The sequence below is a fragment of the Solenopsis invicta genome, chromosome 15 (genome assembly GCF_016802725.1).
Source record: "Solenopsis invicta isolate M01_SB chromosome 15, UNIL_Sinv_3.0, whole genome shotgun sequence".
NCBI classification, from domain to species: domain Eukaryota; kingdom Metazoa; phylum Arthropoda; class Insecta; order Hymenoptera; family Formicidae; genus Solenopsis; species Solenopsis invicta.
The window spans coordinates 6,209,218-6,235,951 of NC_052678.1; the positions used below are offsets into that span (position 1 = coordinate 6,209,218).

General features: G+C 38.2%; 1 protein-coding gene across 5 annotated transcripts; it reads right to left on the reverse strand.

Annotated features, from left to right (window-relative positions):
• Nucleotides 1-637: 637 nt before the first annotated feature.
• Nucleotides 638-26,680, reverse strand: LOC105207204. 5 transcript variants are annotated; one of them, XM_011176648.3, is made up of 9 exons: nucleotides 26,021-26,680; nucleotides 24,984-25,205; nucleotides 7,176-7,416; nucleotides 6,740-6,939; nucleotides 6,103-6,306; nucleotides 4,099-4,326; nucleotides 3,693-4,018; nucleotides 3,267-3,401; nucleotides 638-2,854 (listed from the first exon to the last, which is right to left on the reverse strand). In XM_011176648.3, the coding sequence occupies exons 2-9, from the start codon at nucleotides 25,036-25,038 to the stop codon at nucleotides 959-961; spliced, it is 3,285 nt and encodes a 1,094-aa protein (XP_011174950.1). In that variant the 5' UTR covers nucleotides 25,039-25,205; nucleotides 26,021-26,680; the 3' UTR covers nucleotides 638-958. The 5 variants fall into 5 exon arrangements, with proteins under 5 accessions (XP_011174950.1, XP_011174955.1, XP_011174938.1 ...); XM_011176653.3 differs by lacking the exon at nucleotides 26,021-26,680 and adding an exon at nucleotides 25,678-26,005 and having other exon boundaries at nucleotides 7,176-7,413; XM_011176636.3 differs by lacking the exon at nucleotides 26,021-26,680 and adding an exon at nucleotides 25,678-26,005.
• Between the last annotated feature and the right edge of the window lie 54 nt (nucleotides 26,681-26,734).

The window sequence follows — 26,734 nt, forward strand, 5'->3', positions numbered from 1 at the left end:
TAAAAAAGCGAAGCTATATATATGTGTTGTATATATATATATAGCTATGTAAAAAAATTCCTATATATATACAAAGGTAATAAAGTTAAGGGCTCCCAATTTTTATGAAGAAAAAAGAGGAAAGTTATTAAAGATTTTTTTTTAAAGTCATTAAGTCTTAACAATTCTAATGATCGAAAGAAAAGTTTGCGGTGTCTCTTGCAATTTTTATATGATTATTTATGAATTCATTAAAAAAAAAAGCATTAATTTGATGTCAATAAGATGATACAACTATTATAAGGCACGATATTTTACTTTGCCAAAAATTGCACCTATCTTGCATCTGTCTATATCTAATATTTTATCACCGTCATACAAGAAATAGTGCATTTAATTTTGAGGCAAGAAATAAGATTAATCTGAACACTGATTTTAAATCGCATTTTCATCACAGGCTATTGCACCATCACGACAAAATTTTCGCTTCAAAGTTACTTTGAAAAAGTGTACGTTATAAATCAAACGGTTATTTTTTACTTAAAAACGAAGTTATCGATAACAAAATAACTTTTATAGCTCCAATTTCTTATAATTTATATCAAGCAACACTGATAGGGAAGAGGTTCGCGATTTTGTTCGAGGAAACAACGCAAAGTTTCTATCTTTTAAACATAGAAATATTTTTATCTAATTAAAATAAAGTCATTGCTGATCTTCTATTGCTTAATGTAATGGCTATAATTCCATGGATTTCTTAGTCATTGACATTGTCATTTCTAGGTATATTAAGTAAAGGTATATCTTTATAAAAGTAAATTCTGAATTTTGCCGAAAAAATATGTAGTTCATTTTTCGATTATGATATTATAATGTCAAACAGTACACTCTAAAAGATATAAGTTTGCGTCTCGCGAACATTTCAATGTAAAAAAAGAACTTTTGAGTCTTTTTTTTTAATCCTTTATCGTACGTAACGTTAACGATCCCTCTCGGATATCGGATAAGCTTTGCCCATGTCTTCTTCTGGAATCAGCGGTATGTATCTCGTTCTGGGATCATTTTTTCGCTCATAAGCGTATGGGAACATCATCGTGGGGTTTATGAATGTCCTGGCACTTTTTATTGTCGGTTTGTATCGCGGAATCTTCTGAATATGCGAGGCAATCGTCGTGGAACCCAAAATGTCGTTAGCATCGGTTGACAAGGACGAACTGGTCGTCGCATCCAAGCTAACCAGAGGTATGAATTTTCTTTCGTATGTGTTTGCAACGGTCGTGGTTTCCTCTTTGGTCTTGTCGAAAACACTGCCTTCGGATTTCCATGAATTGTCGACAGTATCGATCTTTATCATCATCGTCGCTGGCGTTTCTTCACTCGACGTCGCAGTTCGTGCAGTCGTCGAAAAAACGTCGTTCTTGACCGTAATCGGTACCCAGTCGTCATTAGGCTTGACCTCAGTTTCCGTATTTCCGTTCACCATCCGCGAGGTCCAGTCACGGTTGTTGTCGACCGACCAGTCCAGTGAACGCGAGACATTCGAATCCCTTCGCGACGGAGAGTTCTTCAAGAGAGTTGTCGGTTCATCGATCGGCTGCCAATCGCTATTCTCGCTCACCGTTTTCATCTTTTCACCGGTGAAATTAGCGCTTGCCATTTTCTCCGGATACACAGCCTCGACTATTATTGGCGACACTTCGGTTTTCGGCATGTTCTTGTCGTTCTCCGTTTGTACGCTCAATGTAGACTTCTCATAACGCTTGTCTTCGATGCTGAACGATCTGTTAGTCTTGCTCTGGCCGATAACCACCCGCGAGATTTGATCGCTGTTCCGTTGTCGACTGGTTGTTCTGTTAGTCTCGGTGTTATCAGCGCTTTTCGGCCGCACTATGTCGCTCAAGAGAGGGAAATACTTGGGCTCTTCATGCCGTATACCGGTCACGAAGCTCGGCGTGTATTGCGAGATCAGGGGCAGCAGGGTCTGTCGAGCGTATCGTTCCGCCTGCGCCAGAATGCCGGCTAGTCGCTCGGGTAGAAATTGCACGGTGAACGCTCTTGTAGAGGTCGACGAGGTCTCCTGTATCTCATCGCGTTGCTTGTCGTGATGCTGCTGCTGCTGCGGCGGCACCACCTCATTCCGCGTGTTGTGCCTAGTAGCGCGCGGACGTAGGATCGGTTCTGTGATCTCGGGCAACTTGAGCGATCGGCCGGCATCCTTCTTACTCGGACGCAGCACCGGTTCTTTGATATCTGGTAACAGTAGCTCCGTGGTAGTGGCGACGGTGGTCACGGTGACCTCGGCGACACGTTCCGGTATCGTCGAGGCGCGATAGATCAGGTTCGCGGTGCCGGAGAAGCTCCGTCCTTGCTCCGATTCGGCGTTCTCTAGCGAATTCGAGTCGCCGTCGCCGGATATATCCAGGATGATCCACGGGTTCGCGACGTTGCGCCGCTTCTCCGCGTCCTCGAGGGCCGTCTCGACCTCGGCGACGCGCCGATTCTGCTCCTTCGTGAACGGACCGAGGCCTCGCCTCTGCGATGGTCTGTCCGTCGACAGAATCTCTACGGAGTATTCGGGATCCTTCGTCTCGTAGTTTTGCTCCTTCGTGAATGGCCCTATGCCGCCCTGCCTGTCCTCCATCGCCACGCGCTCGAGCGTCGGCACCGCGGCAGGCACGGTAGAGTTGTCGGTGTCCAAGGGTATGTTGCATTCGCCGGGATAAAGGGGTAGGTAGACCGATCGGCCGGATTCTAGTATCAAGCCCTTTTTACAAACCGACAGGATCTTGCCGAAACTGTCGATTATGGCCACCTTGTCGATAGTCCAGGACACCAAACCGGACGATATCCAACCGCTATACGCTGTATATTTGATCTGTTAACATAACATTATTGAAATAGTTACGTAATTTAATTGTACGCATTGTAATATATTTACGCATTGCGTAACTATATTAAGCATCGCATAACTGTATTAAGCATTGCGTAACTATATTACCATATGTACGTAATAACATGCAGTTCTCGGTATTTTTAATGACGAATATTATTATAATCTAATTAAATAAGAATGAGAGCTTATAGATTATTTTGATAAAGGTGTCTGGCTCCTCGAGTGTAAAATTAACAATCGATCAATATAATGTTAAAAAATAAGATTTTATTTACAGTATTTTTTTCTAAAAGGGCTTTACTAAACAAACGATTCACGTTATAATTAGCCAATTAGACAATCGTCTATGGCAGAATTTAATTCTCAAAGTGAAACTATAATACACCACACTTACTTCGATTGCTTCGAGATTAGTAACTGCAGGGTGTGGCACGACGATTTTTTGAAGAATGGCTCCTACCAAAAGTTCTTCGTCCTTACGAGTCATTGCGAACGTGTCGTTATAAGAACCTTTTCCCACAAGTGTGACCTGAAAAAAAATGAAAATCTATAAGACATCGAAACATAGTTTTCAACTAAGAAAAAGATTTTAGAACTTTCAAAATTTATTTCCGATTTTTTATTTAATTAAAAATTGAAATAACCAACATAAAAAAAACATCATTTGGAAGATTCCTGAGAGCTATTTGCACACAGCAAACTTAAAGTAATTTCTAATTTCTAATTATAAATATGTAAATTATATGAATGTACAAATTTGTAGGAGAGAACTTGAATTGCTATCGCTATTCGTCATTAAAAACTCGTCCCGAGCGCTCACCTGAAGCTTGCCGTAGCTCCTGGCGGATCTTTCGCTCCGACTGTTATACACCTTGATCTGGTACTGATGAGCGCAGAAGGGCTCCTCGTCTCTCGTCACCAGGTAAAGCTGGCCCCTGGCAGGCGACTCGTTGCTGTAATAGCCCATGTCGCCGCAGGGTCGATTCATGCTGTTCGAGCCGCAGGGAAAACAGTCACCCTTCAGCAGACCCTCGTACCCGTTGTCGCAGGGAAACGCAGGAAATCGACATTTCGGGCTTACGGAGTCGGTGAAGAACTTGTACGCCCGCCGATGGTTGCACAACGATCTGCCCTCGACCGCGCTCGCTGTAACGATCGCATTATCATGAAAGAGATTCGGTCATCTTATATCTTAATCTGTCTTGATCGCGAAGAGGTGAGCTTACACCAGATAATGTCGGAGACGGCACCGACGAAGATATTCGAGCAGCCGCTCTGCATTTTTCCCCCGTTCGGATAATAATCCACGTCGCCCATGGGCTGCCAGGAGCCGAGGCCACCCAAGAGCAGCTGCTCGCCGTTGCTGTGAATAACGTCGACGAAATTTGCATCCGTCGCGTCCAGGCGAACCCTGGGATCCTGCGACTCGAAAAGTGGCCCTGCAGGATCTAATCCTATTTGCACGTGGAAAACGTATTTCGTAATCTTCAGCAACCAGTTTTCTCATATAACGCTTAAGATAATGACTATAGGAAAAAATCGAGAGGTATTATTGATTTGAAAAGTTGTACGAAGTTGTAATGGCTTCTGTAATCATTTTCGTCGAGATTGCAATCGGATTTTAGGAGAAATTTCATTTTAATATTCCGATATAGTCAGCCAACATCATGGATAACGCAAAATTATCAAGTAATTTAATAAGTAATGCGTATGCTATAAAAATATCAACCGGTTACTTCTGCAGGTGCGCGGGTTACAGTATGCGCTTTTACTTTATGCATCGTGCGTAACTGGCTATTCACTCATTATATACACCTACGCAAATGGTGAATGTACGGGATCGAAATTGCGAAAATTGCTTGCCAACCTTATAGGCAAAATAAACACAGCCTTGAAAAAAAGTGTGAAGCGGTGAACAAAAGAACATAACTTCTCGAGTTTGAGAAAAACTGGTTTCTCTTTACTGAAACCCAAGCAAAAATTTTATGGGGAAATCGCGTAAAGAGATACAGGACAAATGAAAAACACATAATTCGCCTTGAAGCTGATAAAATGACCGTGACGACGAATTAAGAACGAATTACGAAAGGGATGTTTCTCAATTCTGCATAAAATAGTGTCGACAAAATCCGAACCGTGTCAGAGGAAGGATATTGTTTGATAATTAGAGATTTGAAAAAAAAAGTTGTCGTCCCATCCGGTCGAAATTTCGAAGAATACAGGCCCGATTACATGGATTCACATGATAAAAAAAAAAAGAACGCACGATTGATAGTTCACCGCGTTGGTATTCGATTGAAAGGCATTGGCGCGTGTCGAGGTAAGAGGCATAGAATGTAACAAGCATTTAAATGCCTCGAAATGGTTACCGCCAGCGGGACCTTGTTACAGTTACTCTCTAATAATCGATTACAGCTCGTGCTCGATCAGATTGCGATCGTCGACGTGTCCTGCGTATGAGAAATTTACACGAAGATTGCCTCGAAGTCGATGCTCCAATGCAAATGGAGATGAGCACAATAAAGCTGAATTCCAAGCTGTCGTAACAAAGACAACAGCTGTCGCAAATGCACGTAAGACAGATTGATAAATGCATCATCAATGCGCAATTAAGAAATGTACCGTTTGAATAGCTTCATTTCTCTTTGTTAAAAATAGTCAGTCAAGAGCAATCATTTAAAACAGAGGATTAAATGTGAAGTATAAACTGAGAAAAAAATATATCAAAAAAAGCGTTTACAATCATGCAAGGCATGCACATACACGGTTTAGTAAAATTAAAGAAAATCTTTTTTAGCAAAAATTTTTTTAAGAAAAAACTTTTCCTTAATATTAGTAAACCATGTGTTTGTATACGACTGTGAATGCATTTTCCTTTTCTTTAATATATTTTTAACATATTTCTCTCAGTGTTTTCTTTCAACTGAACTTAATACGAACTCAAAAATATTTTGTCAATGATATGTAAAAATTCATAAGAGTTTTTCCGTGAATCTTACGCGAAGTTTGCCATTATAGTCGCTATTATATTTTTAAGATATTTAAAAAGAGATTTAATCTCGTTTCAAGATTTTCGTACAACAGGAAAATCACATAAAGAAACTGATTTGTATATATTGCAGTTTTAATTTTTAAAAAACGCAATTACTTATATATATCTCTCCATTTACGTAAGGATCATTTTATAAGATTTTAAAAAACTTACGAAGATTGTGGAGTGTTTGACTTACCAGTAATTCTGGATACATTTCCGAGCTCAGCACCGGCGAATCCGGCCACGTGGGCCCCCAGGCTGAATCCTATCATGTGCACTCTTTCCAACGGTACGTTTAAGCTGCGGATTAATTTTGCCAATTGACGACCAACTAATCGTGTATTGGCCGCTGCCCTTACGTAATTCGGTACTGCGCTACCGGGTCCCCAATCCACACAGACTAAAATGATATGTAGTTATGCAGGTAACATTCAATAAGAAAAACGATTATATCTGAGACGATTATATCGCACAGTTATATATTTAGAAAAGTGCATACCGCTGAATTCATTAAATTACAGTTGCACCTTGTTGTGCAAAGCATGCATATAAATTATAGGCAAGCTTTACAATTAGTATCCTTGAAAGTCATTAAAAAAAAATAAGTTTAACAATGAACAGTTTTAATTTATTAACAAATAATCGCCATATTTAATACGAAATTAATCTAACGGAGATCTTCCACTACACGAATTTGTGGAATAAAGAGGTGTTTACCTTTCGACTATCTGCAAATTCTAGTAGGATTAAAAAATATATTCTAGATGTAAAATCGATTCGATGTTGACACGAGCCGTTTAAACATAGTTATATAAATTTCGTTATATAAGTACCTATATTGCAATCGTGAATGCTCATTAACGCCGATCGCATATCGTAAACCCATAAATGGTTGCAGTCACTCCCAAATCCATGTACGATCACTTTCGTTGGGAGATTGGGGTCTATGGCACGGTGGGCATTGTCGCTTATGTCGTCGGCGGGCACCTCCATGGGGATCGATCTTGCTTTTCTACTTCCATATACGAGGAATCTATCGACGAGAGAATGAATACCTCCTGATTATATTCAATTCCCAACAAGATAAATATATTTTACATATGTTACGCAAACATGGTCTCACGCAAACGTTGACGTTATTTGACATCGTGGTGATGTCAAATAATATCAGATGTTTTCCGTAAAAGGATTTGCACGAACATTGCGCTTCTCGCGGATTTCTGTCAATATAATCTTCTATTCAATAATATCTTCTCTCATCCTTTTTACCTCGTTCCGACGTCCTTTGGCGGTGACGGTAGCATCTCCAGATAACTGAAAGGTCCGGTATCCTCAAAGCACCCGATATCCTCATAGCAAACCTTGGACACTTCTCTTTTTACTCTATGATTAGCCTTTCTGTGAAGCGACCACTGCTTCATTGATTCGACGACCGCGCGAAAAATTTCTGCGTCGTTCCTTTCGTCCGCACTTTCGAAGGACGAGAGCACCTGTCCCACAACAGGTTCTGCTGAAATATTATTATTCCATTATGAAAAGGGATTCACGTGCAAATGCATTTTGCTTTGCGTCATTTTATGTTTGGCTAACAGACAGAACTAATTAACATTGTGCGAAAACTTAAATAATTATAGAAACCATTCGCTATTAAAAGCTAATGGGTCTCAGGAAATGAAGCGTTATTAGCTGTACTTTGTGAAAATGTACGTTCGGAGTCTCTAATTCTCAAATTCAAGTAAAGTTTATCCAATGGTTAAAGAGCATTTCAATACGTTTATGTGAATACTTGTAACGGCTTTCTCGCTCCACGGCTCGCGGCCGCTATCATTATTGCCATAACGCCTGAATAACAATTTCCTGGAACGCTATGGCAATATTTTACACTTGATAAAATCATAGGTATTCCCGTTTTTAGGCTTTTTGTTTAATATTGCTTATTATTACTACCCGTTTTACCGGGAATTCAATTACAATCTGTAGCAGGTGCTCTGTCATGAGGTAAATCGCCGTTGATCAAATGATCAGATAAAGATATTGATGAATTACGCTTTTTTAATTTCATAGATTTCGAAAATTATTTTTTTTCTTAAAAAATGCATCGAGTGGTAAGTAGTAGCTATTAAATTTTGTCTCCAAGCAAAGAAGTTTATTAATTTTCTATTCTTCAGAAAAAAACATTACAAAATAACTGATAAAAGCAATATAATTGCGATAAATAAAATTACGAAGATGTTTTTAACGTAATGAAATAAGTGATGCGTCTCACGGGCATTAGATAACGATTGCTCAAGGCAAATCTAATTACATTTTATTTAAAATCATTGTAAACCCACTTTGAGCGTTATGGCGGTGTTAAAAGCCCGTAACAGGTACGAAGAACTTTATATTTATAATTATCATATAATTTATATAAAAACGATCGATAAAGGATTGCGACGGGCAAAACGCGCAACCGCAGTCATGCATATCAATAAACGTGCCATTACAATCACTGTGAACGTATTTAATTTGAATCGCGGTTGATTTCCATGTTTTCCCTTTTACAAGTATAACTTGATAACTGAAAATGTAAAGCAGAAAATGCTTAATTACCCGCCAGCGAACGTCTGCAATTATAACATCGTGAGAGAGCTGGGGCTCTAAAATACATTAGATGCATATTCAATAGTGTTATACAATTCGCCAAGGATACATCTGCCATTCGCTATTACGAAACGATAAGTCAATGCCATTTTAATTAGACGTGACACGATCAAGAAGAGATCGTATTTCATAAAACTAAGCGGTTCAATCGCTTCTACACTAGTTCTAGAATATCGAGAGCTCTGGAATATTCTGGAAAAAGTAAAATGTATTGGCGAATGATAAAACGCACGTTGCAATATAATTTACAATTCTTTCCACGTTTTATAAAATGCTATTTTTTTCGTAATACCGCTAAAGTTCGTTAGGAAACTTTGATGTAGCGATATTCATCGAAAGATCTTATTGTTAGTCATTCAGATTTTAGATAATGGTATACGCTTAAAAATTTGTAGGTCATACTCTTTGCATATCGCACCAACGTTGGAAAATTTCGAACATCCCAATGTTTATTTATGAGCGAATCCCATTGTGTTGTTCGAGATGGTTCAGATAGCGTCATATCATATATGTACTTTCTGCGCGAAGAGAATGTGAAAGAATAGCTCACTAAACTTAGCAATTCCCGTCCTTCTTTTCTCGATGAAGAATACCATAATCATTTAGGATGACTCGGAGGATTCCCAACGCGTCTATGACATTACGCACGGATACCTTCGCAATCTTACTGTAATTTTATGTTTAGCGACGGTCAGCGACGGAAATTATTGTGCCATTTGCGTCGTCCCAAATCGTTCCTGTATTTGTCGGATTCCCGAACCGCAAAACTACAACGCTCATCTCATTCGAGTGAAATGTCTTTTTAATAACGTCATAAGCAATTTATGGTTTTTCCCCAATATATTCCGCAATATAAGACGGACAAGAAGTAGACTACCGTTTACAATAGAATACCGCGAATGAACTGGGAAATGGTGACACTTTAACCCTCTTTACGCACGGTCGCCAACGATGTATTTGCAATGACTATGCGTGAATTTTATGTCACGTCACGTACGTACGAGGAGGCGTCCCACTTCTCGCACATTATTTTTTTAACGACAGACCTCGGTGGCCAACTTGAAAAACGATTTTTCTTCGACGAAGATGTCGAGGCGCGCATAGTTTTCCATTCGCGATCGAAGGTAACGGGTTTCAGTGGCAAACTAAGCCGCATACTGCTCTTTAGTTATAATTGTTCGAGAGGCGGCATTAATTTTTACGGCATTAATTCCAATTCGAGGCTCGGTCACAGTGGTATTCAGGAAGATGTATCCCGGATGAACCGCAGGCTTGAACGTTCTCTCTACCGTTGTTCTTTGCCCAGCTTGGACAGGGTTAATGCCCGTCTGTTTGCGGGCCGAGCAGTCGGCGATTGGGTCGGTGAACATATCCTGACCTTACGACCCAGTTCTGACCGATGCTACCTCACGGAATGGAAGGCAAAAGAAGTGGCCCAAGATTGTCGTCTTGGCCGTCTCCAGCGTCTATATCAGAGTGAATGGAAACCAGGCGTCTGATGCGGGCCGCTTAATGAAGTCATGAGAATGAGTTGGCAGGTTAATTTACATACATTCTCATGTCTCGTGGAAATAAAGCGACATTGATCCGCTGATACTCGTTCTGCGAAGAATAAGAATCACGTCGGACTGGTCTATCGGATCGCGACGGGTGAAACCGACAAAAGGAAAATCGAAAATGACCGCGGGAGAACCCGGTCGGAGGAGTACCAGCCGTCACTTAGGTGAGCGTGCCGCCTCTTAAACTTTTTGCTCGCTAAAGTTGCTCCACAAAATGAACGGTAGAGCGAGGGAGAGCGGTGGAAAAGGGAAATCACCGAAGGCGGAGAGAAGAGCTAGAGACGTCTGCAACGGTATTTCTACGATGTATACCCAAGATTTGTTACCGTTTTCTGGTAAAATACTATTACATTTCTTCGCAAAGAAAAAATAACTTGACGAAGAATCCGAAGTCGTTAGAAAGATACGATAGAAGCAAAAAGTTCTTAAGTCTTCTCTGGCAAAATGTATGATTTTAACGTTATTCGGGCCGGCATTCACATAAATAATTTTCAATCGTTGAGTGAAAAAAAAATGAATAACTGTATGAATGAATTTATAATTAATTACGCTTTTAACCAAACATTAAAAATTATTTACGACTACAAACACCGACCTGCAAATTTGTAGAAATGTGTTTCGTTTGTTTTTTTTTTATTCTGGTCTTTCCAGTTATATTACTACGTTTATCTAGTTTACTTTCGCAATCGATGCAATGTCCCAAATAATTGTAAACATTTTATTTATTAAGAAGTAAAAACCGGATTTGATTATACCTTTAGGACCAAAGAGAATCCAAAAAGTGGAACCTTTCAAATGCCGTTGAAATTTATTTGGGGAAAAAATCGACGATTAATAAAAGCTATTATTAAGTTTTTCCGATAAATACATACGGCTAAATATCACGCATGATACTTCACGGTAATTACCTCCTGGCACGAGCTATTCCCCAAGAACCGCGTCTTCTTTATTTTCTCTTTCGTCATTTGTAGTAAATTATTCTCCGTCAGTTTATTCAACCGCTAGGATCCGTAGAGGTACAGCGTGAACAAATCACATAATATCAATGTTGATTCTTCACAATGTTCATAAAATAAAGTTATGAGTATTATAATCTCATAATCATCTATTCTCCAAAGATTCCCAGATAACATTAATTAACTTATTTTACTCGTCGAGTTAATCTAACAAAACTTGAATTACCTATTTCTTATTGTTGAACAATGGCATTGTTGCACTCTGCCACGGTTGATGTTTCGACACTCAAGCGTAGCGTGTGAAATCTTTTATCAGAGATGCGTCTCCATAGAAAGGTATCGTGTGCGCAAGATGCCCCAGATCCACACCGCCTTTCCTTTTAATGGGACTGACCCGAGACTAAACTAATTATAAGAGGAGATTCCATTCGGAAAGGATGTCTTTTCCAAGAATCTCTTTTTTTTCCGAATTACAGTTATCACGTTACGAAAGTGCAGCGAAATCTTAACTCAAGGGAATCTTATATGTACTGTAACGGAATTAAGTGCAATTCGCGGTAGAGCATCTGGAGAACGGGCCACTTCTTTATACGAATCGACAGCTCGTGACGTGCCGATCGCTCAGACATTCCTAATTAGGAGAAGCGGATTAGGCGAACGATGAAACGATTACGATCATCGCAGATGAGGAGGAGCAGGGTTAACGGTACGCCACGGCGGGGCCTGGTTGTCGGCTCTGTACAACGGGACCGGGAGAGTGTTCATGTTTCGTGGCTTTTACAGACGTGGCTTTTACGGGCGTGACGAAAAGATACAATGTTACGCTTGCGCATCGCGATCGCCGTAGCCGGCGGGCCCTCGTCGTCATCCTTCATCGCGTGTATCAGAAGCGGCGTATCCACGCGCTTGTATCATTAGGAGCACGGGCACGCGATCCATTGATCGTTTCGTCATACCGTCAATCGTCCTTGGAAAGCGAAACGTGTCGCACGAGTCGCCTCTCGAAATGCCGGTCGCATTTTCAAACCGTTGATTTCGCGATGGCACAATCCGAGAAGGACGATGTCTAAACGTTAACCATTCACCGATTTTCCGCGGGGGGGGGGGGGCAGACCGAGGCAAATTGAATCGATTTTTCTCCGTAGCTGAAAGAATAATATTGTTATTAAGTTTTACCGTAAATTCTTAATCTTTGCATCCTTGGCTTTGGTTTCATGTAATAAAATAATACGTTAACATGGTGTCTCTTTGCACAACGAAAAAATCAAGAAAAGGAAATTGTCCAACTGTTGAGCGCGAAGCGCATCCTTAGTTTAAAAGAAATCAAAATAAATGAATAAATTCATTGAAAGATCTTGTTAAGTCCTTTCATTAGAAATTCACAGAATTGGGATCATGATTTTATGAGAAACAAAATTTCTTCGCGCAATCACGATCTCTGCGCTTGTATCACCGACTGACACCGAATCACACGCAATGCAGAATTGTCTATTGTTTCCGATGCAGAAGTAATTAGCACGAAGAAACAGATCGTATGAAATAAAAAAAAAACTAATGATAATTGCCTGAAAACTTGTAACGATCCGATTCGCCTGCGGTCTACCCAAACGCCGATGTACCAAGCAGTGAAATAAAATTTTCGACTGAGCAATTCGCTGCGATCCGTGTTGCGAATGCGCTTCACTCATTTGTCTTTCCTAACATTCAGCCCAGTTTTTATCCTCCATCGTTAATTACGCGAAAGACTTGCAGGTGCCTCGGCGACTTCCGTCGGGAAAGGATCGGAATTAACTCGAAAGAATACGTCGTTAGAGAGATAACGCGGGCGACAGAAGTGGGACACCCTACATGCGTAGATAATAAGCGTGTCGCAAAATCAAGAATATTTGAGTGAGAAATTGTCATCGGCCTAATGTAACGTAATGAGAATGACGCGGACTCGGAACGGCTCACGAATAATTATCGCGGCGGGCTCGCACCTCCGTGTTCCGATCCAGGCCACGATCGCAATCACGCGTCTCGTTGATCTCGTTCTCAGAAATCAGTGGTACAATTTTCGAGCCAGACCGTCATCGAAGGTACCGATTACTCGCGAACGTTTCCGCGATCAGCGCGTCGAGGACAATGATAGTCATCCCGTATCCGGCGCGCGGACTGTCCCACGGTGAGAACCCGAGAGGAGAAGGATCGAGACTGGCGGAGATCTTAAAATCGGCTGATGACACAGTTTCCAGTGACTCGGGGTGAGTGAACTCGGAGGTGATCGAGCCCAACACCTTCGCGCTGCACCGATACCGCCTGCACCAGGCGATCGTCGGAATCCCGTCGCATGGAAAGCTCTCTCTCTCTCTCTCTCTCTCTCTCTCTCTCTCTCTCTCTCTCTCTCTCTCTCTCTCTCTCTCTCTCTCTCTCTCTCTTTCCATCTCGCGAAAGAGGATACTTGTCAAAATAGATTAGTTCGATTATCCGGTGCCACCTTTCCCCATTCATTCTCAGATTTATTGAGCAATTTCAACAAACACGCTCTACAAACGACGGTATGTTTTTTAAAATGCACCTTACGCACCAGAGGAGACCTTGTTGCTCCGGTGATTTGCATTCGATTTCTCTTTAGTAATATATTCCAACTGTTAATTATTCGCGAGTCTAACAGGAAAGATTTCAGGAGCGTCACAAAATTTATTGAAAGAAGTTACACTTCCTATATTTCTAAAAAAAAAAAAAAAAAAAAAATTGCTCAGGTGAGCAAAGCATGGGAGAGTAACATGTGATAGGAGAGAACGTTTCAAAGCATTATGGATCGTACGTTATACGCGGTTGCATTGAAGTACCGTTATCAGTGTTTTGATGCGCTTTACGGGCACAAAGCCGGCCGCACATGTGCATGCAAATGTCCTGCGATTACGTGTTTGCCCATTAGTAGACCGTTTTTTAATGCTCGCACGCTAGAAGATAGCGGACCATGTACATCACCTGCTTCCGAGTTAGGTTTGAGTTCTTCAGGTGTATCTTGACATTAGCTTTTTGACTTTATTTACTAAACTTGCATCTCATACAGTAATGAGAGTTAAATCGATAAAAAAAATCCCCCCATTGATCTTGACACATTTACATTTTTACAGTGGAAAAAAAAACAGCCACATAGATTATGCCGACAAAAAATTAAAATAAATCTAGCTAAAGCTAACTTGCAAGCGACTGTATACATTAAAATTACATCCTTAACCGCATTAAGTCTCAAGTATACGCGCGTATAGTATACGTGCGTTTGATATCTAAACAGTCTTGTTAAAGATAGAAATATTATTGCGATGACCACTTAAACTTCAATTTCTCATTTTAATAACATTATCAAAGTTTTTTTAGAATCAAAGAATTACAAACCGTAGTTAGTTGAAGTAAGAATTTAAATTTCTTCACGTTTTTACAATGGAAAAAATAAACTCCGTAAGTTGTGCTAACAAGAGATTAAAGCAAATCCAGCTAAAACTAATTTGCAAACAATATTAAAATTGCATCCTTAACTCTTAATTTTAAGTTCCAAGCATTCATGCGTTTAAAATCCAAATAGTTTTCTTAAAAGTAGAAATATTATTGCCATGGCTACGTAAATTTTAATTCCTCACTTTAATTGCATTATTAAATATTTAATACAATTATGAGACAATCTGCATCACAGCGGATCTTGGTGCTGAATAATAATTTTTACAATCTCCGACTTATGCGAACTGTGCGCCGCATTTTTATCGGGTTTAAAACGCAGAGTTATTGTATGTTGTAAAATATAAAGCAAATTCAGCTGAAGCTAATTTGCAAACAACATTAAAACTACATCTTTAACTCTCAACTTTAAATTCCAAGCTTTCGTATGAAATCCAAATGGTTTTCTTAAAAATAGAAATATTATTGCGGTGGCCACGTAAAGTTTACTTCCTCGTTTTAATTACATTATTTATAAACGTTTTTTTAAAATAGAATTATTCCAAGTCGCATTATTAACTAAAGTAAAAAAATTAAATTCCTTTAAATTTTTACAATGGAGAAAATAAACTCCGTAAGTTACGTCGAGAGATTAAAGCAAATCCAAGCTGAAGGAAACTTGCTAACAACATTAAAATACCTTAACCCTTAATATTAAGTTCCAAGTATACGCGCGTTTGAAATTCAAACATTCCTCTTAAAGATAGAAATATTATTGCGGTGGTTGCGTAAATTTTAATTCTTCACTTTTTAATTTTTTTAAATTGAATTCAAACCGCATTAACTGAAATAAAGAATAAAAAAAATTTGTGTACATGTTTTATAATCGAAAAAATAAATTTCACAGGTTACGTCAATAAAAAGTTAAGGAAAATTCAACCAGAGATCACTTGCAAACAGATTTAACATAAAGTCCCAAATATACACGTGTTTGAAATTTAAAAAGTTTTTGTTAAAGACACAAATATTACTGCGGTGGCTACATAAATTTCAAGTCGTCGTTAATAATTACATTATTAATTTTTTTCTTGAAAATAGAATCATTACAAATCGCATCATTAGCTAAAGTGAGGAATTAAATTCAAGAAAAGAAGAATGATGGAGTTTGATCTAAATGTGAAATTAAACGAACTCCGTATATAGCCGCCGCAGACGGCAGACAGACGAATAGTTTGGTATTTAAAGAAGAATCTCGTGGAAAAAAACGCGTGGGCGCGCCGCGATAGTCGTCGATGAAAGTCGTCGATTCTTCGCAGCTGCGCCTTTCGCGTTTCACCGAAGGATATGATAAATCTCTTTTCAAGGTCTCCGTTGTGGCCGATGCCACTGCGTAATCGTCGATAGCCGATCGCAATTGTGTGCGCAAAGGCTCGGAGAAAATTGCAGGAAACTGGGCCGTTGCGGAAGTGGATGTTTAGCAGTTAAATAATAGCGCCGAGAGTCTCGTTTGCGCGCGCTCGTGAAACTTTGCGCACGATCGCTTTCTGCGCGCTCCGATAAATGTCCGAGCTACCGATGCATCTCGACGATTCCGACAATAGCGGAACTCTCGAAATAATTTTTAACAAATCTGCACGATAATTTTGCTCAGCCGAGAAACCTCACACGATACCCGTCTTGAAACCGAAAAATAGAATTTCAGAATAGAACAAACGTTGCGTAATTAAAAATTACGGTATACTATCCCCTATTGTATTTTCGCACGTGGACGATAAAGTTGCACGATCATTTTTTTTTATATTAATATTTAAAAAAGCGGCGACGCGAACGTATCAGAGGTAGATGAAAAAAATGTATTCCTCCATTCCTTTTAAGCGGATCGAGTACTTTTAGTCGGTCTGAGAATAGTTGTGACTAACGCACGAGCGTTACTCTAAATATATTCTTCGCCTACCGTAATATTATTTTTTCCTCTCGTGAAAATATACGCTCAGACGTCTAATCACCGAGCACGGAAAGCGAGACGTTTCCTTCCGGCAGATAAATTAAATCGAACGCTTCTCAGAAGAAACCTGTCGAAACCGTTCAAGCCACAAATTGCTAGTCTCACTAATTTTTGCTGAAATGCCCGTTACGCAATTTGTTATTTAGCAATTTTGTCTCCTTATAACTTTCAACGTGACATGACACTCGGATAAAATTTTGCTATCTCACTCGCCAGTTAATAATTCTGTCTTTTTAACTTTCAACGCGCGCCGTGACTCGGTAATATCTTCGGTTACACATCTCGCTTCGCCCCGACTTCTCGCTTCGGGAGATCCTATTTAATTGCCAATCGCAAAACGTCCAAAGCGCGCTTGAACGAGGCGCAGCGCTGAATTGATGAGTGTGCTCGCTAGAAGAGTAGCGATTAACAGACAGCGGATGTCCACGCGTATCTTTCCTTCGAGGAAATAAATAAATGAGACTAACGAGAGGCGAAACACATTTTAGTGTGCGCAAATAGAAAACTGCGTTTTCAATGTCCGATAATTATGAGTCATAATTATTCAGGAAGCTCCTTAGAGAGCTTGCTAGCTCGTGGAGAGGATTCATGACGAGAAAAGAAAAAGGAAACGAACGTCGTTTACCAGAGAAAGTATCCAACATCGGCTCTAGAATTTCTCGGCTTCTTCCTACGCACGCACGAACGCACACGCATGCGCCCGAGCAATTACCGCGGGTTATTTAGAAAACTTATCGCAAATGTACATAGCGCGGCGTATCCCTCTCTCTCTCTCTTTGGTACTTCATTAATTTGAAATTGTAAATTCAAATATTTGTTGGCAGTAAACGCGATGCAGTACAATAATTTATAGCGCGCTATTATGTAGACTTGATTAGAGACGATATAAAATGTGCAATGTATCCATGTTGGGAGAGATAAAAATTTTACACCCCAGACCTGTCTAGAGCCGAATGGCCGGTGAGCAAGGAAAGTATCGATAAATCGAGCATTTTATATTTGCAGCGAAGAATTAAAATAAATATATGCTGCTGTATATGTCCATGGTGATCGAGCTGTGCTCAAATAGAAAGTATAGACGATAATTTTCATCCGTTCGTCCACACACGCCAAGTGGGTTTCAGTTAATTTTACGGTATTCTGCAAGAGGTTTCTCCATTTCAAGATGATACCGAGCTTGCGACACTCGAAACAAAAAAAGAAAAAAAAAACCGGAATATTTCGTCAAGAAGTCACGTTTCCGGGTCAATCGCGTATCTCCTGCTTGCCACCTGAGATAATCTCGCTCCATGTAAAATCGTAACGTGCCATCCAATGTCATCTCGAGAGGGGAACAAAGAAATTACCGGATACCGTTTCACGACCGGCTACCGTCCGTCACCGACGAACCGTTCCGTCACAGCGTGACATCCAGTCGCGCCGCGACTGGAAATAATTGCCTGCTCTTTTCTCTCCCTGCCCCCGACCGCTCTTCCGCGATGCAGTTTCAGTGTCGTCGCGGTCCGAGGCAACGGACCGAAAACGTCACCTCGCTTCCTCGTAACCCGGAATCCGGTCTCTCCTCCGGGCATAACTATGAAACAACGACATGACTGGTATAATGGGAGCACGGCGCGCGGTGGTAGGAAGCTGGCCGATTTCGCGCGACGGTAAAATTGCTATTACGCAGGTGATTCGATAATCAGACGTTCCCAGGTTCTCAGGTTTGTTTAGACGTAATCCGCTTCCTCGTGGACCGCTTCGCGATCGTTGGTTGTCACGTATAATGGGAAAATCAGCACTCTTCTCGTTCCGCAGCTGACTGTTATGCCGTCTCTGTGTATTCGTATCCCGCACTTTTTTTTTCTCACTTCAGCAATAGCTATACATATATCTAAAGACGCTTTTTATAAAACGCTCTTGGAACTTGGGCAATAATTTATTAAAGGAAAATCCCCAATACTGGTAGCCCATTTTGTTTTTAAATAAAATTTCTGAAACAAAGACTAAAAATAAAACTTAAAAAATCTCGAAAGTATCTTCTATCGGATGGTATAACAGTTTTTATAATACTATTTCATATTTTGTAATAATTAATTTTTCTAATCCAAAAAGAGCGTTTGAGAAATTGGACACCTCAAAATTGACACCTTAGGCGATAATAGCGAAACTCAGACAGGTATTGGGCCCGGTAGGGAAGAAGTTAATTATAAAATAAATTAATAAACTGATGAAGAATAATAAAATACATTTTTATATAAATTGATAAAGTAATAAAATGCATTTTTATCTATTAATAAACTACAAAGTTTACAAAATTAAAAGACTAGAATTAAATCTCCCACTTTTCGTTCTTCACGCTGTTTCTTCCTAAGTTAAGACATTAAAGAAAGTATGAAAAAATTTATGAAACATCTGTCAACTTTGTAGTTGATTCGTTATTTTCTGCTTTCACGAAGAGATGGTCCGCTACTGTACAGCGATTTCATGTTTCAAACTGCATTATAAGAAAAATATGATAGGAAAAAAATATGAACAAGAGAGGAAGTTAGAAATATGTAAAAAGATCTGTTATTACCAATAATATATTTACTACTATTTCAACTATTCAATTTGCAAAACTCAAGAAAATTGTGTAAATTTTATCTGTTTTTCAAGAATTTATTTTTATTAAATTTTATACAGCAAAAAGCCGTGAATGTATGAACTGAGGGTTTTTATTTTTTTTAATTATTCAAGCACACGTCATGTTTTTATCAGTATTAATACAGTAATGTTCAGTTTCCAAAGAAAACGGGGGTGCTGCTTTAGAAGGAGTGAACCAGTATTGGAGACTTTCCTTTAAATTTTAATGTAATTAATATATAACGTATGAGAGCATCATGAGAAAAAGAAATCAAGTAAGATCTCATTTTTCCCCGTAATATTTCACTGCCCAGCGCAAAGTTCCGAAATTGCATTTTCTTTATTTCTTTATTTCATCAGCCATTTGTGAAATGATAAAACAAAATTAATTTTCCCCCAAGTGTATCTTTACTCTTACGTAACACCTTGCGCAAGCCATCGTTGCACAAAATTTTTCTAGCGCATGCACGTCGTGCCACTTTGAAGTGCATTACATACGTCGCGCCAACAAGTTTGCGCAACAGTCTTTGTTGTGTATGGGCCACTCTTCGATCCTTTCACTCTTAAACCGCGAGGGCATCAAAGGGTTAATGACCATCGATGATGGCTCTCAAAGATAAAACCTGCATCTTTAGGAGGCCCCGATGGAACCGACCAAACCGCCGCACCGCCGTTGCGAAATCGACGCGACGTCGTTCACTGGTCGCTTTGACTCTTCTTCCAACTACGACCGGTCTCCACGAGACCTCGTGGGTGGATTCAAAGTGGGACGATGACCCAAATTTGATGGAGATTGGTTAAAATATCGTCAACATTGAAAAGAGAGCAGGAGGAACGCACGATGCGGCCATTAATCACGATATCGCGAATAAACATGAACACGGATGATATTTAGTCGTTTTACAAAAGATTTTGCCGTTTATGCGGTTTTAATTCGCAAAATTGATCCGCTAATAAAGGTGGGACAGCTAGTTCTTTGTTCCGTTACTCGAAAGTTATTTCGATTTACTTATTCACTGAAGGCACAATGCCCGTTATGGCCCAGTTGGAAAGAACCAGATGTTTTTGAGAACTTTCTCTTTCAATCCCATCAGAGAGTTCTTATTTTTTTTTTTTTTTTTTGTTCACATTGCACACGATGGTACATGCGTAATTACGATTCATGCTTCTATTTGTTTTGCTATTATCTCATAATTGATTATAATATCAGCCCTGATCTAAAAATTCACGGTTATCGCAACATTTAGTATTCCACGTTAATGTAGCAACATTAATATAGCGGTACTTATATCAAATGATATTAATATACCGGTTGGTGATTAAACATGCAGAGATACTTTTCGTTTAAGACATTATCTTAACCGATGTACTGATTGGCGATCGTCTATCGGGTAGAAGTGACTCGACCTAATTGAAAATAAACCATGCTCTTCGACTCCAGGAGATACGATCTCTCGTGCGCGCCGCCCGTCTCTATGTTCTTCTCTCGCGTTACAGAGAGAAATTAATTGTACGGAGAAAGGTGATTCTAAGCAATGCAATCCGAAAAAAAGGGTTAAATCCGCGATGACTCGCGAGATGATCCGCGTGTTGATGATTCATAGAGGAATTTGATCTTTAAAGATCAACCCAGTAAGCGAGGAAAATTTAGAAATGTCGATTTCATGTGTACTCAAAAAAATTTTATAATAATATTGTACGAACATTTTAAAAAGATTATTTAATACATGACCTTTATTCGAAATATTGTTGAAATGTTTTAAAAATGTTATTTCTAGCGCTATCTATGTCATGGTTAAAATTTATATTGATGCTATATGCAACATTAATTACAACATATTTAACGTTACATGTTATTAAATATTGTCGCAGTAATACAATAGTGATATTAAATAGTAATAATATTACTATTTATAGTAATATTACTATTAATAGTAATATTATTATAAATATATAGTAATATTACTATTAATAGTAATAAATTATATATTACTATTAATAGTAATATTATTATAAATGTATTATACTATTGTATACTACTAATATATTATATATTACTATTAATAGTAATAGTGATATTAAATAGTAATGATTTTATGCTTACTGGGAATATATTTGTAAATCAACGAAATCCTTATTAATGAATCAATACGCAAAAGATGCTCGTTGATTATTTCTTCTAACAATAAGAAGATAAAATCTAACGTCAATTAGCAAAGCCCAATGATTTCATGTCATTTGAATACGCTTTGAATAAATATGAGAAAAAGATGTGATTTCAAGAGAATAATTGACAGTGGAGAGAGTGTTGTTAATTAAAACTCATGTCTCACAGTAATTTTTCGGTCTTAGTATAATTGGCATGTCACGTATTACGAGAATATAACGAGGCTCTGGCTTTCTTTCGCGCTGTGAGCTTGGACCCGTTAAGGACACGCGTACTTCCTGCTCCGTTCGCGTTGTCCTTATTGTACCTTCGCGAACGCAAACGGCTACACGATTATTTTGATTAAAATTATTTCACCGGGAGATATACATGTATAATCGATGAAAGTAATCGGCCGCAGTTTGACGAACACGGTCATATGCCAGAGGAACGCTTTCACGTGGATCGCGAAATATCTCACGTTGAATTTCTATTGTTTCCTGAATCAGAAGCGAACAATTTATTTAAAAGTCGTAACTAAGAATTACGGTGCTTGAATTTTCAGTTCACGCTGCACGATAGAAACGTGAAGATTAGACGAACTTTCTCGTCGAGCTATAGAAATCCGAATTTTTTTACTGGACTCCGAAGAAATATCAGCAAATCTTTCAAATACCATTCTTTGTTACGCTAAAATTGCATGTTACGTTCGATCGTAATTAACTTTATGACTTTTCGTAATTTTGGTACATAATAGCGCGAGCGTCGTCAAATTATGAGCAAGATATAGCATTCGTTCTCGCGCTAATCGATAATCAATTTATCGCTAAATTGATTTCCGTGAAATTTTAAATCAGTGGAATAAAGTGGAAGGCGCAATTGAATTCCGCTGCGGCGAAGACGGAAATTTGGTCGCGCGTCCGTGCGGATGTCGCGTCATTGCGCGAGACCATCCGAGATCATCATTGCATTAATTTCAAACGTCTCTCACGTGCATGCATATAATATTAGTACGCGCGCGTCGCTTTCACTGCTGTCGGTGTGTAACCTTTCCGAACGTTTCTTGCGGCAACGCGTCCGTGAAATTTGCACCTATGTCATTATGCACCTGAAACCACTCTCCCGTTAATTTTTTCATTGACCCTAAAGAGAATAATTTTACACGGCAAATGCAACGCGAGAAAGAGTCTTCTCTTTAAGAGAAGCACTTTGTAATAGTCAGAACCTTTTTGGACTTTTATCTTTCTTGTATTCAATATCTTTTTAATGTTTCTCTCTGAAGGAAGGCATTGTAACCAGAATTGGAAAAATTGTTTTTTTTTTTTAACATACATTGCGTTTAAAATATAACTTTAATGTTTTAAAAATGTTTTAAACACATAATATAATATAGATAAAATAAATATATAATTTCCGTGAAAGTTTTTCGTACAATTATGTCAATCTCATAATGCACTTTATGTTTTAATGTAATGAATTTAATAAGTAATAATTAATTCTAAATTCAGTTGTATTTCTACGTAAAATTTTCAAAAACATATGAAAAGATATTTTAATTATTATATATTTAATGGCTATGTCCAGCAAAATAATAGAACGAGATATATACATTTTTTACGATTTAAATATTGTTATAAAATCTGTATTTTATAAATAATTATTTTACTTTATAACATTTACAAAAACAAATGTATAAAAATACGAATAAAAATATTCATGCCAATATTATATTTCTAAAATCTAGGTTGAATCTTTTCCTCAAAAAAAGAACACGTTTTTAAATTTGTTTTAAATGTGTTTAAAACAAACGTGTTAAAAACACATTTTTCTTTTAAGGAAACGTTTAAAATTGGTTATTTAAGATAGTTTAAACATTTACTTTAAATATAAATGTTTCAAACATAACAACTTTGGTTATAACTTGTAACACTTCATGCTCACTTTTTCTATACTTTCTTATATTTAATATCGCCTTTCTTTTTTTTTGTCTTTATATATAAAATAGATAAACTTGTATTTTACGTTTAAGCATGTCAGTGCGTACAAAAATTATGTTTATTTCCGCCATGACAAAATTGCTCTTGAAATTACAGAGGAAACTAAGTATATAATTGCGTGGTAGTATTCCCAAGCGCAAATCGATGTTAACTGCGCGTTATTTATTTGAACATACATTAAAAATTATCAGTAAGTATTGCGAAATACATTTCTGGCGTTTGCATAAATTCGAAACTACCTATTGAAATGTAAATTCTTACGCAAATACATTTAAGCGCTACGTTTCCTTGGTCCTCTGAGCGAAGCGCTTAAGTGAAAACAGACGACGTTGGTCAGCCCGACGTCTGGAAAATACATAAAAGAACACGCCGCCGCTGACCTGAATGTGATGACCAATTCGACACGATTAAACAATCATGTCTCGTTAACTGATTTGTTGCAACAAGGGAGATGCCATGAATGCATAATCGGAAAAACAATGACGTGAAATAACGGCGAAGATCGATGGAAGTAGCCCAACGTATTTACCGCGGATAATCGTCTTTCTCTCAAGTTAAACAATTATGTTATATAAGCTATTATCCTTTGTAATTAATAGCAAGAAAGTTAAGGGAAAGAGGAGAAAAGAGAATAGTAAATAGCGTATTTAATATTAATTAATTTTATCGAAGCTAATACGTATCAATTAGATAACTCTTATGACGTTGATTCAATGATTTAATTTAGCTGCCTTTATCAAAATGGAATTTTTAACGGAGCGTCAGTGTTCGATAACATTTTTGTGACACACTTATTAACGTCGACATTTCTAGTTTTCGAGAAATAAATTTGGGTCGCGAACATGCATATTTAAAAGACGTGTCATGTAAATGTCTTGAAAACAGTCATTTAAAAGATATTATGTAAATTAACCGTTTAAAAAAAAATCCTTTAAAGAAGATATTAACTTTATTCATTAAACCTATCGTAAAGATTTCTAGTTTATACCTGCTGGTTTTAAAATCATTGAAATTTTTCTTCTTACAATATAAAAACACAATCTATTATATCACACATGGAAAGAACAATTTTGCTAAAATACGTAAAAATTTAGTTGAATACAGCTCTAAAAATAATGTTGTTATGCCATCAAGATAATTACGTTGGACTCTTAAACTGAATTGCTAGAATGTCACAATATTTTGCAGCATTGCTCATCAGGCTTGAACATTCGCCAAAATTATTTCGATAGCTCGATAAAATTATTTTTACATCTGTATCCAGCTAGACACTTCAAATCGTTCTTTTTTCGTGCATTCATGTACCTTCTAAACTAAACTAACATAGCAGATGTGGATATTATTAAAAAAGAATTTGAAATAAGTAGAAATCAACTTGAGAGAGAGAGAGAGAGAGAAAAAGAGAGCCGAGCGCGCTAGAAGCTTTTGATCTGCACGTCGGTCTTAATATCAACTATTAAAATCGATATACTGTTTAAATGTAATGAAATCGCTTTGAGCATAAATTCTTAATGCTACAAAAATTTTAAAAATGTAAGGGAAAAAAATTGATTTTTTTTTATCTTCTAAACCAGAAACCTTTAAATTACAAGTCATTTATTATGTTTTTTAATCATAAATATTATTGCAGTTTATGTAAATTTTATTTAACTTTAATTTTAACGGTTTTAATAACGTTGACACTAGTTTTAATGTTACGACGTTCTTATTCATTTGCACAAATTAAAATTATGAAAATATTGCTCACCGATAAAACTGGTCCATCGTAATATCCAAAGAGCCAGAAGAAGTTTGCCAATCATCTCACGTCTCTGGACAATCCCGGAAACCTCTTTTAAAAGTCCACCATCATTGTGGGTGTTTAGAAACCCATCGTTCCACGGTAAATCGCATCAGGGAGACAACGAAAACGTCAAGTTTGCATCCTGCTGTTTTACTTGGCGATGAAGCCCGGCAAGATAAGTTCAATCTACGTATTAAAAGAAAGATCGATGAGTCGCTGTTTCCTTTGATGCCGAACAATTATTGTTCCCGTAAGGCCGATCGCTTATTCGCCTTTTCTGATACAGGGACATTAAGAAATCGCCATTGATAAAAATTTCGTTCGAAGCGATAGTTTTTAGGTGATAGTTCTAGGTCGTGCAAATTAATGTAAGAAAATTAAAACGTAAAGCGTGAGCGATTTCTTCATCATGGGCGTTTATTTTCTGGTCAGAGCGAGTTGAGATAGAGACAGGAAACGGCGCTGCATCGCGGTTTATACTTGACTCGACTCGATCAGCCGTCTGCTTTCTCCGCCGTGAAAGAAATCGGGCACCGAATTCGCTTCTTGCGCAAGTTCGCTGTTTCGCTTATTATTATTGACGTTTCAACATGTTCCGCGACGAACGCACGAACGCTCGTGCATGTGCAAGGAACCAGGTTTCACGTTCGTCCAATACCTCGATCCCGAAACGCGCAACGAAAGTCACGACGATTCAACATCGGTTTCGCACGATTCTTCCTCAAGCTGTTCCTCCTTCTTTTTTTCAACAGGTACACCAACACGAAGCACGATAATGTTCATTTGCAATTAATCCCTCAAAACAGCGTGGCTCGCTACGTAGTTTTAGTTTTTTTTTTTTTTTTACAATAATACTCGCGCGCGCTCGAAACGAGGAGAGAGCGAAGCCGACGTGCGCTGCGTACGCGAGTAAGGCCTACAGGAGCACGAGAGTTGCCTGCTGCCTCGTGGCCTACTATAACAGAACTGACTCCCACCGTGGCATTACGCCGTCTCTTTACCTGTCACGAACAGCGAACGGTGTTTAGGCGCGACGACGACCGGTTGGTTCCTCCACTTCGGAAACTCTTCACCGCTTCGCGAAGACGACAGTACAAAGGATGTCCTTCAGGGTTTAGAAAAATGATGCAATTTTCTAAAAATTGACTGTGGAGGAAAACTGATTACGCCAATCGATTTTACGGAAAAAAATTACTAAAGAAACACATATGACTCTTTCCTAAATCATTCACGTTAATGCAAAAAAAATAAATTATATAGATAATTGAAAATCCGTTCCTGCCCATGGCCAGACCAGCAAAGATAGCTAAAAAAAATAATTGGAAATAGGACCGAAATACGAAAAAAAAAACATTATTGGCATAAAAAGCACGTTGCAAAAACCCATTTTACAACTAATTGTTATAAACAAACTAGTTGCAGAAATATAAATTGCTTTTTGTCACTAATGTTTTCTTTACGTTCTTTCTGTTTCCAATGACCAATGAGGGCAAAATAGAGTTTTAATTATTAACATAGTTTATTTATTTTTTTGCATAAAATATAAATAATTTAAGGAATTCATATATGTTTCATTTTTCCCGTAGAATCGATTGACACTATCAATTTTCCTCCACAATCCATTTTTAATGATTTTAAATTGATAACAATTAGTTGCAAAATTGATTTTTGAAAAATACTTTTTATATCAGTAATGCTTTTTTTCATGTTCCGGT